The sequence below is a fragment of the Pteropus vampyrus genome, unplaced genomic scaffold (genome assembly GCF_000151845.1).
Source record: "Pteropus vampyrus isolate Shadow unplaced genomic scaffold, Pvam_2.0 Scaffold66, whole genome shotgun sequence".
Classification (NCBI taxonomy): domain Eukaryota; kingdom Metazoa; phylum Chordata; class Mammalia; order Chiroptera; family Pteropodidae; genus Pteropus; species Pteropus vampyrus.
This window is the reverse complement of record NW_011888847.1, coordinates 4575068-4594488: the sequence shown is the minus strand read 5'-3', so window position 1 is coordinate 4594488 and position 19421 is coordinate 4575068. Positions and strand designations below refer to the sequence as shown.

Sequence of the window (19421 nt, the reverse complement as noted above, 5' to 3'; positions counted from 1 at the left end):
TTTTACAGGTAAAACGCACATCACCTGAAAATAATAATTTCTAGTATTGTTTCATATCTTATTTCATTGGCATGATAAATGATATTTATTAGTTGTTGGCGTGAGATTTTAATATGTCAAAGAAGCATCCATCTAAGATTTATTAAAATCTTTCTTTTTTTTTTAACACCTACAGCACCTGGTCTTCCTAGGTGGTTAAGAATTATTAAAATCTTAAACAGGAATGGACATCAGATTTTATCAAATGATCTTTTAAACTATTTTATTTTTTGAATAGGTACTATGTTCATAGTTCAAAACTGAAAAAGTATAAAAAGCTATAGAGTAAAAATTGTATCTAGTTTATCATTCTTCCAGAAATATTTTAACACTGTCTACACATAAACATTTTTCTTTAAAATGATAGCATACTGTACACACTGTTCTGTACCTTAATTTTTATTTACATTTTGGAGAATACTCTACATTAGTACATGAAGAACTCCTTTATTTTTTTAACAGCTGGAGAGTATTCTATTTTATGAATACTTTCATTTATTTAACCAATCCTCAAGTAAGGGACATCAAAGCTGGTTCCAATTTCTTACTATTATAAACAAGCTACAATGAAGAATATCCTTCTGCGAATGAGGTATATCTGGATCTAAATTCTAAATGGAACTACCTGGTGAAATGGTATGTGCATTTATAACTGACAGGCCAAAAGCCTTTTTAGTTTGTTCTTTGCTTTTTAGCTTACCATAAAAGTAATAATTCTTATGAAAAATTATTTAATTCTTAATGCCCCTAGATGTCACTATAACTCACCAAATAAATATTACAAAAAAATTATGAATCAAGTAGCCCCTCCATAAAATTGAATTACAGCATTAATGTAAAGAAATTCTCTTTTACTACATAATAACAAAATTCTCTTTTACTACATAATAACAAAATAAAAAATTTACACCTTTTATATACATCACATATTTAAACAGTCATACCCAATTTCTGAAGTTTGTCCCATATTCTATGAGCCAATTCTGTTCTCTCTGAGACCTTTAGCTCAGGCAAGAGAGAACCACAGCTGCGCAGCAGAAGTAAGGCTTGATTACCACCTGGGCAACCTATGAAAAAAGGTTAATGGGTTACATTTAACATAGTACTGATATCATATAGCTAAATATCAAAACTTAAACTGAATTCTGTTAATATTCAAAAATCTCCTGCCTCCCTAAAGATAACATTAAGAGAATACCTATAAACTGGAAAAATCCTATCCTAATCCACAAGTACAATTTATAATGTTACTAAAAATTATAAGTTTTTAAAAATTAGTCTGCTTTATTAAGGCATGCAAGGTTATGAATCTATATAATCTACAAGACCATAGAATACAAAAATACAAAGAACCTAATTTATAAGCAGTGCTTACTGCAATTCAAAGGCTAAGCTTCTCGGTATCTTATGAAATAGTACGAAGCAGCACAATTAAAACCCATGAATATCAATTTTCAGTTTAGAAATAATTACAAAAAATATAAACTTCCTTCACCCTTTACCCATGTCCTTTATCTACATGTCCCTGAAAGCTGATTTTAAAACAAAAACAAAAGCGAGCCACTTATTGTATGATTCCATTTATATGAAGTATCCAGAATAAGCATATCTATAATGGACAGAAAGTACACTAGCAGTTGCTTAGGGCTGGAAGGGATGGGAGAGTTTGGGGGCTGATGGGAGTATGAAGGTTTCTTTTGGGGGTAAAAGAGCTGTTCTGAAATTGATTGTGGTGATAGCTGTACAACTTCGAATTAATGAAAGAGAAAATGAAAAACAGTATTTAAATGCACATTAATTATAACTGACACTTTTTTGGTATCCCTCATCATTAGAATCTATAGCTTATTCAGTCACATTAAAGTGACTGAAATCCATGGATGGGTAAATGCTCTCAAACTATTGCATGTGTTTGCATGTGGGCTTTTTTTCGGGGGCAGGGGGAGTGGAGTACAGGGCCTATAGGCTTTCACCAGATTATCAAAGTTTCATAAGTGACTCAGATTTTAACAGCTAAGTGAAAATAAAAGGGCTATAATAAAAGGGAAATGATTATCAGTGTTCCCAGGAATCTGTCACTTATGGTCATCTTATGGAAAGCTGCTACTATATGATGAAAGATAAGAAAAACCAGTATCTTCCAAGAAAATTTACCACTGAAAATCACTTATAAACCGTAAAAAGCAAAAGGGCGATTTTTATTTGATTTTGAAATAAACACCTGAAACAAAATGTTTTACTTAAAACTTTGCCCTGATGAGTCGGAAAGACAAGAAAGATCACAACAATAACATAAAACCATGATGATCAATAAAAATAACAAACAAAATTAAAAGCATCAAATAACGTGCTCTACAACGAGCTTGCCCCCAAACAAGTATTTATTAAGAAGTTTCAACTTTTTGAACAGAAAATTTTGAAATACCCGAGTCACAGGTGTTATCAAAGACTTTTTGTAGAAGAGTCTTTGGGATGCGGCCAGTTCTTCGGACAGAATTATCTAGTCTCGTCAGAGCCCAATCAAATTGACTGGCATTCCTCCTCTGAGAGGTGGACTCTTCTTGAAGATAATTTTTTCTTTCAGCAGCAATGGCATACAGTCTGGCTTGGCTCAATGGCCCTCTATAAAATGAAACACAATTAATAATAAACTAAGTCAACTACGATCCTTTTAGGTCATCTTTTTGAGCAAAATTTATGCAAAGCTTTTTTATTAGTTACTAAATACATAAATTCATAGTACAATGGCATTCTGCTCAAGGAAGTATAAACTGGTATGAAAGTTTTGAATTTCGCTTTAAATAAAATCACACGCACATGTACAAACTGTATGCAAAGTAAATCTCTTATTTGACAGTGTCTTGATAACCTTCCGTAAAGAACCATTTCAAACTAAACCATAATATGATGTCTTTTGTGTTTTTTTTAATCTCCCTTAATGAAAACTATCAAAAATAAAACTAGATTACTGGTGTTAAACATCATTAATTTTCAGGAAGTCAAACGAAAAAATGTTTGTTAGGTAAGGTCAGACTAGTATGTGTGTGTTTATAAAGAGCAAATAACCTTTAAATCATTCAATACTTTAATAGTACAGGTCTAACATGCAACCTAAATGCTCTAAAACATGAAATCAGAGGTATTCCATACTGTAGAAATACAAGCTGTACCTGATTTACAAATACCAAACTTAAAAATAGTACTTACGTGTGAAGGAAACATTGTCATAAATCTCTGAATTGAATTTAAACTTTCTCTGCATTCAAATATCATTTACACAAAATTACTAATTCAAAGATTTATATATTTACTCTAAAATATTTTTAATTTTCTAATAGCAGCCAGTAAGTACAAACAACTAAATAATACATAGTTAAGCATAAATTAACTAGGTACAGAGGGAAAATATTCTACTTGTTAATCCAGGAATGCCTTCAGGCATGTGTATTTTTTTTCTGACATGTATATTTTTACCAATTACCAAAATAAATATTAATATAGCAATTTACATAGTAATAATCTTTAATAATAAAACTATTGATTTCCTACCCTATGTCAATAACGTGGAAAACCAGTCACAAATTGAAGAATTAAGTATGTGATGTTACATTAAAGAAAGCTATCCCAGCAATTTCACCACAAAGTTATGTAAAACACAGAGGCAGTAACTGATACTAGACTAGAAATGCTACCACTAGGATCTGGGACAAATCACAACCACTCTGGCCACCAACGATTTCACTTAAGTAAATAAACAGAATGGAATGAAAATAAAATAGAAAAAGTCAGGATACTAACTCAGACAACATCTTATCCTTGTAACTTTAATGAGCAGTACCTTGTAGATGGCTAGTTGATTTGTTTGTTAAATGAGCTAACTGTGCTAAATTATTACCTACAAACCATAGAAGATATACTCCTACATATATTTATCCCTTATTTTCAAAGGTCTGCTCTGGCCATTTACTTGGCTACTGGATCAGCTGCTACTAAACTATGCCCTTGTTTGGTCAAGCGAACACAAAATACCATTACTTTTAAATCACCCAGAAAAATGTCAAGTTCAGGTGAGTGTGCAATAATATTGTTCAACAACAAAAGCTGACAAATATAAAAATTTCAAAATTGTAGTGAAGTATATCTGCCAAAGTTTTTCACAGAAACCAAATTTGATAAACTGTGAAAGAGCATAAAAAAAAAAAAATAGCCTTTGCTAAAATGCAGTTTTTAAATGTAAGATCAAACAAACACAAATAAAATTCAGGCAGAAGACTGATAGTAATAAACCAGCACAGCATTCTGAACATTCATTCTAAAGCTAATTTTTCTTTCAAATAAATCATTAATGAATGCAGCTAAGTCTCATATAAGTGTATGAAGAATAGCTTGGCTTTCATTAGCTCAGTTCAAATATGAATCTACTATAAAATAAATTGGGGTGAGGGAAGGATTACATATTTAAACCAAAGGATTCTCCAGTGCTTCCCGACATGGCAGTGCTTTCTACATTTATTATTTGGCCCGAATTTATTTTTAAATTCACTTGAACACACCCTGAAGGAAACCAGAATTTCACGGCCTGGAGCAATAGTATGTTGTGATAGAAAGGACAAAAAAGAACAAGTCCAAGGGCAGGTGCATACAAGGTAGGTACCTATCTACCCATTGGGTCAGCACAAGCTGAAATGCACTGCCTCCAAATTCTGATGACTAAAAATTATGTAACCACATGAGAGAAATTATTGTTTTATCACCTCATCAAAGAGTCATAAATGGCTCAGAAGTTCCCTCCTGAGACTCCAGCACTCACTACTAATATTCAGGCTACCCATGAATTTTCTCTGGCAAAATAAATAATAAATAAATAAAGTTACTTTTCTCATTTTTTAAAAAATTGGTGGTGGTGGTGTTCGACTCTTTAGTACAAAAAATAACGATTTTATAATTGAACATCTGTATTTCACAAAGGTTTATAAAGCAGGCTTCCGGGGGACTCCTCTTTTAAGCCTCTACCATTTTTTAATTAATACTTTACCTTTTCAAGGCATATTTTTAGGTTTACAGAAAAATTGTCCAGAAAATAGAGTTCCCATATACCCTCTTCCCCCTCCATTGTTACAAATGACCGATACTGATATAGTATTAACTAAAGTCTAGAGGTTATAACAGGGTTGACTCTGTGTGTTCATATCTATGGGCTTTGACAAATATATGACATGCTTCCAGAACCATACAAAACAGTTTCACTGTCCTAAAAATGCCCTGTGCTCCACTTATTCATCCCTTATCTTTTCCTCCTGAATCCCTGGCAACCACTTTTTACTTGTCTCTATTGTTTTGTTTTGCTTTTTCCAGAATGTCATATAGTTGCCTCATACAATAAGTATGTAGCCTTTTTCAGACTGGCTTCCTTCACCTAGCAAACATTTAACATTTCTCCATGTCTTCTCGTGTGACTTGACAGCTTCTTTCTTACTAATGCAGTATTTACTTCACAAGGATATCAAAAAGATTAACTGAGATATGCATTGTTTCCTAAAATATCACATTTCTGCTAGGGAAGATAATTTTAGATAGCATATAAATATTTTCCATTTTAGTAGGTCCGTTTATTTTAATAAATATTTAAAAATAACTACCATAGCAAGCTCTTTATTTTACTAGCATTCTTGCTTGAGACAAAATTACAAAAAAATGTCAGTTTAAACCTAAAAACAATGTCAAGAAAAATATTAAATATAAATGGTTTAGGTAGTACTCCGATATGGCAAAAAAATGTGAAGGCAGTACACAAATGCCTAAAGTTCAGGCAACAATGAGAAAGTATACATAAAGGACCCAGCAATGTAAGTGTACTAAATATTAACTACATATTTACTACAGCCATTTTTTTTTTTTTAATGTATTAGCAGAAAGCATGAGATTTATTTTAAAAGCCCTATTCAAATCCAAACTACACTATTTAACAACTATGTGACTCTGGGAAAGGTCTTTAAGGAATTTTCTAAGCTCCTTCATCAGAAGAAAAAAACCTACCTTGTAAAGATCACATTAAAATAACAAATATAAGATTCCTAACAAAACAGTGCTCAACAAAGCTCATTATATAATGTACTCAATAAACATCTGGTAATTGATCTTTTTTTGTAGAGCCGTAGAGCTGTTATTCCTTTCCCTCTATCCAGATGCCCCTCTATCTCAAGCACCTCCATTTCTCTCAACTATGACAGAAAGGGATAAAGTCAGTTAATGAGGTTGGGACCTATGATGTGACATGGAGAAAGATGTCTTTAGAATCTAATGAGAATGAGATGGACTAGATTATTCTAAAGATCCCTTCCAGAGTTCACATTCTGAGATCGTATCATACCCTTACTTACCTGTGATAGTCTTTAATTCCTAAATTTATAAGGTATCATGTATTGTCTTTTTAAAAAATGTTTTTATGCCCATAAGTAATCCCTTCAACACCTAAAACGCAGCAGCATATTCAAAATACTTCAGAAGAGGGAATCACAGTATCTGCCGTCAAATCTCAACTAGAGGTCCTGGATAAATTACTTCACCCTTCTAAGCCCCAGTTTCCTACTTTGTAATATCAACTCACAGAAGATGAAATGTATGTGTGATGTATTCATACTAACATTTTGAAAATGGTAAAGACCTAAACTATAAAAGTACTACTGTTGATACTAATCTCCAAATCTATTCTTCCTAATTTTGCTAACATCCTTATCAATTTCTTGTTCTCTCTCTCAAGAAGAAAAGGAAATCTCTCTTCTTCAGTTCTGCAGTTGAGGCCCTATTAGCCCTAATCTACAGTATCAATGATGTTCCTTAATTGGTCTGTCCATGTCCAGCCTCTTATCTCTTCATTAGTCTAAGTAAACTTTGTCCAAACGTGTACCTCTCAAAACCCTCCAACGGTTTCCAAGCATCAAGTAACCAACTTTCTAATCAACGTTGGTAGGTAGCTTCAAGAAATCAAATGACCTTTGTAGTTATCAACTTCCACAACATCCCACCTGTCCCATGTGGCCATACAGGATAAAAGTACAGCCTCCAAGTCTCTTCATTCTCTTCTCTTCCCCTAGAACACTCTGACTACTCATTACCATCTTCTTAAATTCAAGTGATCCTCTATCACAAAACAAATGTACTGAAATACCACAGTATATTTTCGTATGGATAGCACATATGTAATAGCTGTACATGTTCCTATCACAGCCCTCTGTAATTGATAAACTTATAAACACAGGAAGCAGAGGCTGAACTACAACCCCAAAGGACCCAACCAGGCTCTTAATATTTGTTAAGATTTTTTTTTTTTTTTTTTGGAGGGGTAAACAAGGGAAAGTTTTTCTTCCTTCCAACATTAGGAGAAGTTATATTGTTCTGACATAGGGCAATATGTGATCTTCACCTTTAAGTCAATCATCGATCTAGATCTACTTCCAAACTAATTTAGCTCAAAGGTTACCTTTCCTCTGAAGCACACAAATATTCTAAAAATTCTCATAAGAAATATATAGGCAGCATCCGATCCAGAAGTGTGAGAAAAAGAGCGTCTGCTCTTTCACTTTCCCAAAAGAGGATAGGGTAAGAGCTGGTTTTTAAGAAAACATTTGTTTAAAAAAAGAAAAAAAAAGTAATAAAATAGGAAAATGAAGAGTAAGCATAAAGAATATAAAAGTATATACTTGTTGGTGTTTCAATTTTGAAAACAATTTAATAAATTCTAATAATTTCACTCAATAATACTCATTTGTCCTCAGACAAGTCATTTTTGGAAATCAAATCAGGGTGAACTTGTGGAGATTAACTGCATTATATGAATGGGCGAAGTACCCCTTTAAACTTCTCTGCATCTCACAATATTCCTTCCTCAATGTCTAAGACTTTCATGGATATACTCAACCCAAGGCAAACAAAAAATAAAACAAAGTTCTTGCTTTCAAGGTATTTACAGCCAGGTCTGGAGTGCTGGTGGGTACACATGTAATCAAGTTAATGGAAACTTCAGCGATTCAGGTTATGAGAAAAAGCACTAGAAAGGAGTGGTCAAATGGGAGAAGCAGTCAAGAAAGATTTAATAGAGAAGGGGAACATTTGTTTAGGGGGAGGGGAAGACACATCTAAAAGTGAACATTATATTCAAAGGCAAGGAGTTGTGCAACATGGCCCATCAGAGCCTTACTAGTCAGCAGCAGCACCTTTATCACCTGGAAGCTTGTTAAAAATGCAGAATCTCAGTCCTCTGCCCAGATCTACAAAATCAAAAGCTACATTTTTAACAAGATCCTCAAGGAATTCTTATGCTCATCATAGTTTCAGAAGCCCTGCTGACTTCGAAGTAGTAGTTTGGTATGGTTAGAATATAGGATGCCATGGGAAAAAACTCATAAGGCAGCTAGGCTTCAGAGGCATATCCAGATTATGAAGCACCTTATCCTGGAACTAATGGGAGCCACCACAATGTCTATTTGTAAGAAAAAGACATAATCAAATTACCAGGGAGACTAGGGAATGATGTGGAGGAGATTTATTCCAGATGAAGTAGATCTAACAGGTCTTAATCATTTGCGCAATCAATGCGGAAGGAACAAAAGGGGCAAGGAAGTGTCAATAAAATATGAATAAGAAATCTTGAGGAAGCAGATAAAAATAGCAACATTCACTAAAATGGGAAACAAAGGAGGAACAGATTTGGGAGGGAAGACGAGTCCAATATGAGATGTGATGGGTTTGAAGTACCTGTAGTTCAACCAGAGGAGGTGTCCAGTAGACAGTCTATATACAGGAGAAAAAATAATGCCATCATCAGATAGGCAGGTAGGGGCTGATGCCCTGAAAACAAAAGAAGTCAAAGAAAGAGAATGAAAAAAAATGAGAAAACAAAAGACGAAGGACAAAACCCCTAGGACATCAGCATTTAAGAGATGAACAGAGAAAAAAGGATGCAATAAAGCCAGTGAGAAAAATCCTAAAGAAAAACAAGAGTGGTGTCATTGATGCTAAGAAAAGGGTCTCGTGAAAGGGAAATGGAAGTAATATGCCAGAGGTCAAGGCCGTGAAAGTAGATCATCTCACGGATCTTATACATACATAAGTGACTAGGAGTTATATATATCAATGGCTCTCTCTGAGTGATAGAATTAAGGGTGATTTTTAGTTTATTGCTTTCCCCTTATTTTTGCAATTGTTCCTAAAGGCACATGAGTTTTATAATTTTAAAATATACAATAAAAAAAGACAATGATGGCTTCTGCAGTAGTGACTGCAGTGGGTAGAAGAGTGAGTGTGCAGTGATGAAATGAAGGAGATGGGAGTGCAGACAGGGAAGAGAGACTGGGAAGCATCTAGAGTAAGGCCAGAGTCTTGGAAAGGTTTTGTCTTTCAGGTAGGAAAGATCTTGGTATGCTTACAGGCTAAGGGACAGGAGACTACAGAAAAAGTGTTCGGATTCCAGGGGAAAAAAAACCAAAACTTCCTTATTACCTGCTATAACCTTACTACACAGTCAGAACAAAACTAAGTTCTGCTCTCATGCAATTCATTTTCTACTAAGAAAACAGAGAAAAGATAAATATCAGACAAGTGAGAGGTGCCATAATAAAACTAGAATAGAGTGGTTTTCTAGATTGAGTATTGAGGTAAGGCTTCTCTGAAGAGAGAGCATTTAAGTGGAGTCCTGAATGACAAGAAATAAGCTGTACAAAGAAAAGGGAAAGGCCTGTTACCTCTACTTTATAGATAACAAAACTGAGGATCAAATAGTTAGGTAAGATTACACGGCAAGTAAATGGAACCTAGGTCTGATGAACACCCAGAACTTTTTAATAATAATACCCTTTCTATTATTACATCGTGTTCCCTCTGTTGTTCCTCTCAATGCAACGGTGAAGATGAACGATAATATTGACCCTCCTCTGGCCTCACAGACTTAAGGACTAGAAAAATGAGAATAATTAGCACACCTTTTTCAAAGAAACTCTTTGAAAGCCAAGAGATATAGCACAAAAGCAGAGGCATGATTTCGGAAGGTTAACTATCGAGGCCTAATGAGAAAATCCAGGCAGGCTCCAGGTTACCAGTAGACTACGTTCCAAAGATTTATAACTAAGTTGTTGAGAAGTCATAAAACATTTCCTCTATATAATTTTATGCAGAGGTTTTCAGGCTGGCCCACAAAGAACCATGTAATCATAGTTACTGCTATTATAGTAACTAATAAAGCACTTACTAGGTACTAGGCCTTAGGTTAAGTGCTTTACATACAATACTACCAACACTATTACTACTCCTATTTTATAAATAAGTAAACTGAGGCCTGGAGATGTTAAATAACTTGTCTAACGGCATTATGCATTATAGAGATCTGCCCTATTCCAGATCCTTAACTGTCTCCCAAAGCACCTTTAAACACCATTCTTTCAAAATCAGTTTTTCTGATTCTAAAATCTTGGCACCCATCTGCCCTTCTCAGAACACTATTCAAACTAACACTTTCATCAAACTTCTCTATCCCCTCTACCACCAAAGTCTATCCTAAATTTATATCCTGATAAATCTCAACCCATGAGGGCATTTATTTACACGTTTGACACCCACTGAGAATTTAACTTGCCTTTGCCTCCGCATATCTCCATGGAGTGCTTGCTTTGCGTGTGCTCACTTATTCATTCATTGATACAGAGCCTACTGTAACAATTCTCAACCAATACCACACCCTAGTAAATACTGGGAGGAAAACTCCAAGAAAATCTAGGGGAAAACTCAAACTAACATAATCAAACGTCCATCTCTGAGCTATCCCTAGCTCACACCAAATTCCCAAGCTATCACCTCCCTCACCCCTCAAAAAAACACTCTCAAAATCTAAGTCCTAGCACCTAGTTTGTTATCGACCAACAACAATGCTTGCACGTGGGACAGCAAGCAAGCGGGTCAAACCTAAGGAAGAGTAAAACCTGACAGTCGCAGAAGCCTTCAAAGCCCCCTCAGCTTCATAGGCAGTAGGTAGCCTGACGGAAGGATCCAGGCCGGAAGCAAGCAATGCCCCCGACCATGACCTTCTGAAGGCGACCAATCCAATCAGCCAAAAAATCCCAGGAGGGAGCTCGATCCGAAGCCCCAGGACGCTTAGCCCTGGCGCGGCGAAGAGGGCACGGAGAGGGCACATAAGAGGGACCCGTCCCCCAGCAGCCTCGAAGAACTCAGGGGACGTCCACACTGCAAGCAGGCTGAGGGAAGTGCCTGGGCACTCACCCGGCGACCGGCCCAGCGCGTGCGCTGGGGTGACACAGGGCGGCGTGCGGCCAGCCCGGGGCGCCAGCGAGGAGGCGCAGGGAGAGCGGGAGGCGCGGGGCCGCCCCAGCACTCAGGAGCCAGCCGGCGGGTCTCAGCAGGGCTGCCATGGTTCAGCTGTCCCCACTGCGGGTTCCACGTTCAGCGAGAAGGACAGGGGGAGCACGTGACTGAGAGGTCGCCCGGCGCGGGAGAGACCAAAGGCCGAGAGCCCCAGATATAGGGGGAGGCAAGGGCTGTTTTAGTTTGGAAGAAGGAAAAACCTATTTATCTGAGGAGACATGAGCCCCATGCCACGTTTAAATTACAATGTGGTTGGATTTGTTATTTAAAGAAGCTTCTTCTTTCGTCTTATATCCTTCATCTCAGCACTATAAGTCGCTCCACCCCTGCGCTTTTCAGTTGGTGGAGTCGGAAGAGGTCGACTCCACCCAAGTTAGCGCAGGGCCTTGCGGGGGGGCCAACCAGCGAGAACACTCGGGAACTCTCCGGAAGAGCCGACTATGAAGATCCCAGAGTGTGGAGCAGTTCTCTTCCGAGGGCGGATGTCGCCGCTGTTCAGCGGTTCCTACTCAGCGCCCAAGTCGCCGCGCTGATAGGGACGTTCCATAGCTCCCAGAAATGTGGGACAGAAAAAACGTTGAGGACCTTTGCACTGTGCTAGGGGCCTCTAAGGTTAAACATAGTGTGATTTGCATTACTGGGTCCAGTGGACAGTGTAAAGAAACACATAGGTCCAAACCTAAGTCCATAAGCAGTGCCTAGCTTTATGAAGTAGATGGGTTCTATCAGAGGTATAAGTTTTAAAGCTGGAGCTGAACTCATTATCTTCCCCACCTACCGCGCTGCCCCTTCAGTAAATGCACCAGCATCAGAGGTAAGAACGATATGACTGAGTCTGGAGCTAAATCTGGGGATAAAACAGGAGACCCTTGCCTTCACAGCGTTTGCAGTCTGGAAAGGTTCCCTGTGCACGCGTGGAAAGTCGGGAACGGCCTTCCCCTCGTTCTTCACTTAGCTGTATCCTACCCATTCCCAAGAGAATACTCAGCTTCTTTCGAAAGCCCTCCAAGGTAATTTCTTGTTTGGCTGTTTATCCCACTGGACATTGAGCTCCTTGAGAGCAGGGACTGTATGACCTTTTCTTGTAGCCCAAGCACATACTCAGTTCCAGGCATCCAGAAGGTTGCATTAAGTATTTACTGAATACATGTGTATTTTGAGATGATCTAGCTCATCTCTCCTTCAAGAGATGAGCAAAAAGGTTAAATGATCTACTCTGGGTTATACTATTAGGCATTAGGAATATAATTTATTCATTCATTCGACAGTGATTTATTGAACACATATTTTGTGCCAGGCACTATTTGAAATGGGGGTACAGCAGAGAACAAAACAGACCAAGTCTGGACTCTGATTAAGCATTCCAAATTTTAGTTTGGGAAGATAGATAAGAACTGTGATGTAAAACAAATTCAGATAAAGGGATTGAGGGTGGAATGTTTAGCCCCTACAAAGAAGAGTAAGGAGGACAGTGTGGATGTGAGGAAAGAATAAGGCAGGGAGGGGACAGAAAGTGGGCATGGAGGCCTGAGGTAGTTGAGGGCCAAATCATGCAGGGACTGTAAGGACTTTTTTTTGTTCCGAAAGAGATGGGAAACCACTGGAATGTTTGGTGTGTTGCCATGAAATGAATCGACTTTTGTGTATTTATTTAAATTAGTTTCAAGTGTACAGTACATTGGTCAGACATCTACATAGTTTATAAAACAATCCCCCCAATTGCTCCCTCCCTCCCCTGGCCCTTCATCTAGCCATCATATTAATGCTAACTTCATTCCCTCTGCCATGCCCCCCAACCCCGTGACCAACTATCAAGTACTAATTTGTACTTTAACCCTTCACCCCATTCTCCCAGCCCCACAAACCCCCTCCTTTTTGTCAGTCACCAAATTGTCCACTATATTCATGAGTCTGTTTATGATTTCACTTATACGTGGAATCTAAGGAACAAAAGGAACAAACTAATCCATTTGCATTTTTAAAGGATCACTCTGGCTGCTGTTTAGAGTGGTGATTTTAAGGGTAAATAAAAGTTTAAAGGTAAACAAAAGTTGGAAGACCAGTAAGGAAGCGCTTACAACCATCCAGACTAGAGATGATAGTGGCTTGCATTAGGGTAGTGGCAGATGAGGTAATGAGAAAGGGTCACGTTCACTCTATTTAAATAGTAGAACCAAGAGGATTTACTGATGGATTGGCCGTGAAGTGTAAGTTAATGACTACAAATTTTCTGGCCTGAGTAATTTGAAAGGTGGAGATGGCACTGATTAAAATGGGGAAGACTGAGGGAAAACAGATTTAAAAGGTGAAAGCAAAAGTGATCTGTAATATTAAGCTCGAGGTGCCTATTAGATATCTAAATGTCAAGTTTGAGTAGGGGGTTGGCTATATGATATACAAGTTTGGAGTTCAGAGTTAGAGATACATTTGGGAATCTACAGCCTATACCTAATATTTGAAGCCATGGGAATGGATGACAGCATCTAGGAAGAAAATATAGATAGACAAAAGGTGAGGTCCAAGGACTGAGGCTTGTGACATTTCAGTATTTAGAGAATATGAAGATGAAAATCCAGCACTAGAAACTAGGAAAGAATAGCCAGAGACGTAGGAGGAGAACCAAGAGAAAGTGGTGTGGTCCCAAATAACAGAGAAAGAAGTCTTTCAAGGAGAGAGTTATCAACCACGTAAAATGCTGCTTTTCGTTCTAGTAAAATGAGCACTCAATATTGACCATAGGATTTGGCAACTCAGTGGTCCCTAGTGATGCTGAGAAGAGCCATCTTGATGACATATTGAGTCAAAAGATTGCTTTAAGTGAGTTTAACAGTACATGAAGGAAGGAGAAGTGGAGACAGGGAGTATAGACAAACCTTTTGTAAACTATACTGTGAAAGAGGGAGCAGTGAAAGGGGGTGGTACCTAGAAGGGGGTGTGAAGTCAAGGGAAGTTAATTTTTTTTTAACACCTACAGCAGCCAGCATTCCTAGGTGGTCTCCCCTCCAAGTACTAACCAGGCCCGACCCTACTTAGCTTCCAAGATCATACGAGATCGGGCATGTTCAGGGTGGCATGTCTGTAGACTGGAAGTTAAATTTTTAAGATGGAAGAAATAACAGTGTGTTTGATGCTGATAAGAATTATCCACATTTAACTATTTAAGCTACTTTAAATTAAATTTTAAAAATTTAGTTCCTCAGTGATTAACCACATTTCAAGTACTCAATATCCACAAGTGGCTAGTAGCTACCATATTGGACAGCATAGACAGAGAACATTTCCATTATCGTAGAAAATTCTATTGGTCAGTGCTGCAGCAGGGAGTGAAAAACTGATAATGCACGAGAGAGAGAAAGAGTACACTGAGTAGGCAAGAGGAGATGGGATTCCATACAAAAGTAAAGGAGTTGACTTTAAACAAGAATTGACACAGTTCCAGCCATTGCCATAGATGGAAAGACAAGTTACAGATGTAACAAGGCTAATAGAAGTAGTAGTGAGAATAAATGGATGTTCTCTTCTAATTGCTTCATCCCTGAAACCTTTAATCTTCAACCAGCATTCTCTCTGTTCCCATACCAGGCTTCCTCTTGAAGTATGAAGCAACTGTTGAAATTTGTCTAGGCATTGATTTATTCACTCATGAGTGTATTCATTGTTTATTAAACACCTAAGATCTGCCAAGCAACAAGTTAAGCAGGAGCAGTCCTTACAGTTATGAAGCTTACATTCCAGAGGGCAAAGCAGATATTAATTAAATAATCACGCTAATGAATTACACACTGAAACAGGGGTTCTGAAGGAAAGAAATATGTTTCTGTAAAAGCATATGTCTCAACTAGGAGTCAGAACGGTTCCCAGGGAAAGGATCCTTAGATTGAGATTGGAAAGATAAATAGTTGCTAACATATGCAAGGTGTGTGCACGCATATGTATGTCTGTGTGTTTCTGTTTCACATGTGTCTGTAAGAGAGAAAGAAAGAATGGTGTTTGTTTTTCAGTTCAGACTTCCCAAGTTCTTCTGAGATTTCTTTAGATTCCAGAAGCTGTGACAAGTGGAAGAGAAGTCCAGGTTGATCATCCTTGGTTTTTTCCTTAGGTTATTTTGAACTACGAAATAGATTCAAATGTTGGTTAGAAAATCAATGATCCATGTCCCAATGAATGATTTAACCTCTGAATAGAATCTTACTCGGAAAAACAGCTAAAAAGCTAGATTTTGCAAAAGTACTTAAGTACTGCTTGGTTTCCTTATGTGTAAAGCTGATGATACCTACCCCTTCCTCCCAAGATTTTTTGGGGAATATTAGTTAAAATAAGAAAAGTACTTACAGTACAAGGCACATAGGAAGCTCTGAAAAATAATGTAGTACTATTATTGTTGCTTTTCATAACCAAGTCTAAACCCCATGAATTTGGGTTCTTCTCTAGTCCCTCCTTGGGGTCTGATATTTGACACCAATCTCTTCACTTCCTAATAACCTTTACTAGTGTGTCAAACTCCTAACTCAGTTTACTCAATTGTTAAGTACTTCGTGTAAGCAAAGCACTGGGTAAGTTCCATTTCAGGGCAAAGAAGTTATGCGTTCTATCATTGGTGAGCTTAATTTATGAGAGGATAAAACACACACTACTGTATACAGATAATCATTACACAAGGCAGTGTGATGAGTGCAATGAAAAAGAGGCAAACCAAGTGACAGCTGGGCAGGAGAACAGAAGTTTCCAGGGTGGGAATGGCATTTCAGCCCTTGGAGGCTTGAGAATATATGAAATAGTGAACGTGGTGGCAAAGGGAATTCTAGGCACAGGGGACATCAGCAAGAGCAAAGAGAGAGAGCACCCCTTCCTGTAAATACATCCCTCCTTAAACTCCAGAGTCTGCCCAGAGAGAATCACTAAACCAGTGGCTTTCATGCTTCTGTGACTATGACCAAAAGTAAGAAAGTGCATTTTAGAAATGACACATATACAAAAATAAATTTTATAGAACAATAATGAGCCTTATTCATGTGATGCACTAGGTTATTTATTAATCTATTTTCTTCTATTTCATTTTTTAAATGCTGATTGATCCTAATTCTAAAAAACCAGCTTTAAGGAGACATTTTTTAGACACGAGGTATTTTGCACAATACCTAGAGTTATTGCTAACTGTTTTAGGCATGGCAATTGGATTTGGTTATATAAGAAAATACTTACATTTTTAGAGATACATTCTGGCATATATAGAAGAAAATTAACTTGCTGTCTGGAATTAACTTTAAGATACTTCTCCAAAGAATATAAGAATAAAATGATATAGAAAGCAAAAGTGACAATATCTTGATAATCATTGAATCAGGGTGATGGATATATGAGAGTTGATTATACTAGTCCCTCTATTTAATATAAATTTTTAAGTGTTTATGAAGAAAAAGATCTTAAAAGCTGGTCGTATTTTGATTTCACTACTCAATACAGCATGACTTAGAGTTTGAAAAACTCTGTACTCAGTCTTGTCCACCAGGCAGACAAACACACCAGGCTGTACCAATGAGAGCTGGAGACCTGTTTACAGGAACAACATGGTTGATTGACTTCTCCAGCAAATAGTTGCTTAAACATCAAAACTTGGTATTGTTGCTAAACCATTTTACATAAAGTATGAAATATCTGAGATTATAGCCATTATAACCTGAGAAAGATTTTCATTTAAGACCAAAGTTAAAAAAAAAAAATACACCTGAAACTAATACAATATTGTATGTTAGCTATACTTTAATGAAAATCTTAAAAAAAAAAAAAAAAAGAAAGAAAGAAAGAAAGAAACATTTATCTTCAAATTCTGAGCTGAAAGTATGGTACTCAACACCCTGAATGGGAAATTTATAAGGCAGTGGACATTAGTCTTGTTTCACTTTGGTCAATTAACCTCTGGGTCAGTGCGGGGAGACTCATAACAATTTATGATGAATCACAAAGAATCGAAATAGAACTGATCATTCATAATTGCTTGTTGGCCTTTTTGGAGTCCCCTCCAATTTTCACACAAATACATTCAAAGTAGTGAGTGTAAAGAACCAAGTGATTGCCTTGAGTTTAAAAGCCTATTTTGCTTGAAAGCCTTAACATATTTTAAGCAGCAAATTTAATGTTTAGCTATGATTGTATTTTCTCTTAAGGCAACTTGTCTGATGAATCAAGGGCTTCTTCCATCTGTGACTACATCTTTCGCATCCAAATTTATTGATGTATGTAATTTCCAATTATACAAAAAATATTCTGCTTAGACCTTTATTTGCACACAGCCCCAAGATTCTCATTATAAGTGGAGGTCCAATTTGTCATTGTTACACCCTTCAGCAACACTTCTGTCAAACAATAATTCTTTCATAAGCACACAAACCAGGAAGACAGATGCAGGGTCATTTACTATAAAGAAAGTAACCAACACTGGCAACAAGGGCTAGTTGCTGATATTTTCCCAGTGTTACCATGTGTGAAGGCTGAAAGTTTATGTGTTTCCCACAGGGCAGATAGTGTCTGGATAAATCAATATAGAATAGTAGTTAAACATAATTGGCATTTCAACGAACTATACAACTGAGTCCCTTCAAGACAGAAGACAGTTATAATCCTTGTAATAGCTGAACATAAACTTTACAAAGTCTTATTAACAGTCATGGTTAACTCCTAAAATTTAACATGAATCCCTTAAATGTCTTGGTTAAGTGACTTTTTTTTTTTGGTTTGTTTTGTTTTTAAGGAACTAGAAAATATATTCAGTTTTCTCTGACCAATAGATAATGTGAAATTTCTGTTTCAACTGTGTCTCTGTAAAAATTGAAAATAATTTACCTTTCAAAAATTGTACACTATTATGTTAACTTGCCTTCTGATAATTTCATTTTAATTTGGAGGAGATTATTAGAGTTTACTTGGGCTTAGGAAAGAATATGTGGATTTTCTATTGAATTAAGTTGCAAAGACACTGATATGGCTGTTGTTCTCGACTACTCACTCATCTTGCTTTCCAGGTCTTATTGGAAGGAATGCAAATCACCTAGAAATGTGGTACACAGAGCAGGATGTAGAAACAATGTGTGTCTTTGGGTTGTCTTCCACTGGAGAGTGAATGGTATGTTTTCAGTTGAGTGTGGGACAGTTGAATTATGTTATATTAAAGCACTTTTTAAATTATATATGGCAAGAAAGAATATGTTTATTGCTGCATGTTAGAAGGAGTAGACTGTCAGCAGTTTCTTTTTTCTTTTTTTGGTTGTTCCACAATGTTTCCCCTACATACATATATACTTCTGATTTCCAATATCACCCCCTCTTCTGGACATAGGGATCAGCATGTGACCCAGGCCTAGTGTGAATCTCATCCTTTTGGCTAGAGCGATTGTTTTGGATACCCAAACAAAGGCAATTAGACTAATTCATTGGCTTTGCTAACTCCAGCTACTAGGACAGATGTCTTATCCTAAAGTCATCAGCCATGAAAATGTGAATTGGTAATTGCTGCTTGGCCATTCTCCCTGCCCACCAAGAGGCACCTGCATGTAGGAGGAGAGAATGAGAATGTCACACAGAGAAGCAGAGCCAAGGACTGGAGAGAGACCTTATGAATTCATTGGAGTTTCTATATCCATTTGTGCTTGAAGCCATATTTACCTCTGGCTTCCCAGTTACATGAGCCAATAAATCCCCTTTGTACTTATGCTAGTTTCAGAGAAGTTTTTGTTGTTGCACTAGAAAAAAGGACTCAGTACATGTTGAGTTTGGGAAGGATCATCATTCGCCCAAATTTTAGGTTTAGTTCTTTAACAGCATGCTTCTTTCTAATATGAGTAAGTGTTGATTTATTATTATTATTATTAATTGTGTGTTTTAATTCATTCTCTGTGTTCATATTTCTTTTTTTTATCATTGATTATAATTTCATTACGTTTTTTAAAAAAATAATGCACTGAAAGTGCTGGAAGATTAAAATACCAAGCTGTACTCCAAAGTTTCAACAAAAGGGA

General features: G+C 36.9%; 1 protein-coding gene and 1 pseudogene across 2 annotated transcripts in view; both read right to left on the bottom strand.

Moving 5' to 3' along the window:
* The window catches only part of LRPPRC (leucine rich pentatricopeptide repeat containing), a 90993-nt gene extending 79475 nt beyond the window's left edge, over positions 1-11518 (bottom strand). For both annotated transcript variants that reach the window (XM_011361343.2, XM_023531294.1), the window contains exons 1-3: positions 11308-11518; positions 2465-2661; positions 984-1106 (exon numbers count right to left, since the gene is read on the bottom strand). In XM_011361343.2, the coding sequence (XP_011359645.1) occupies positions 984-1106; positions 2465-2661; positions 11308-11456 (469 nt within the window). In that variant the 5' untranslated portion in view covers positions 11457-11518. The remainder of the gene's footprint in view (positions 1-983; positions 1107-2464; positions 2662-11307) is intronic.
* Positions 11519-14374: 2856 nt separating this feature from the next.
* On the bottom strand, positions 14375-14493 carry LOC111740627 (annotated as a pseudogene).
* Between the last annotated feature and the right edge of the window lie 4928 nt (positions 14494-19421).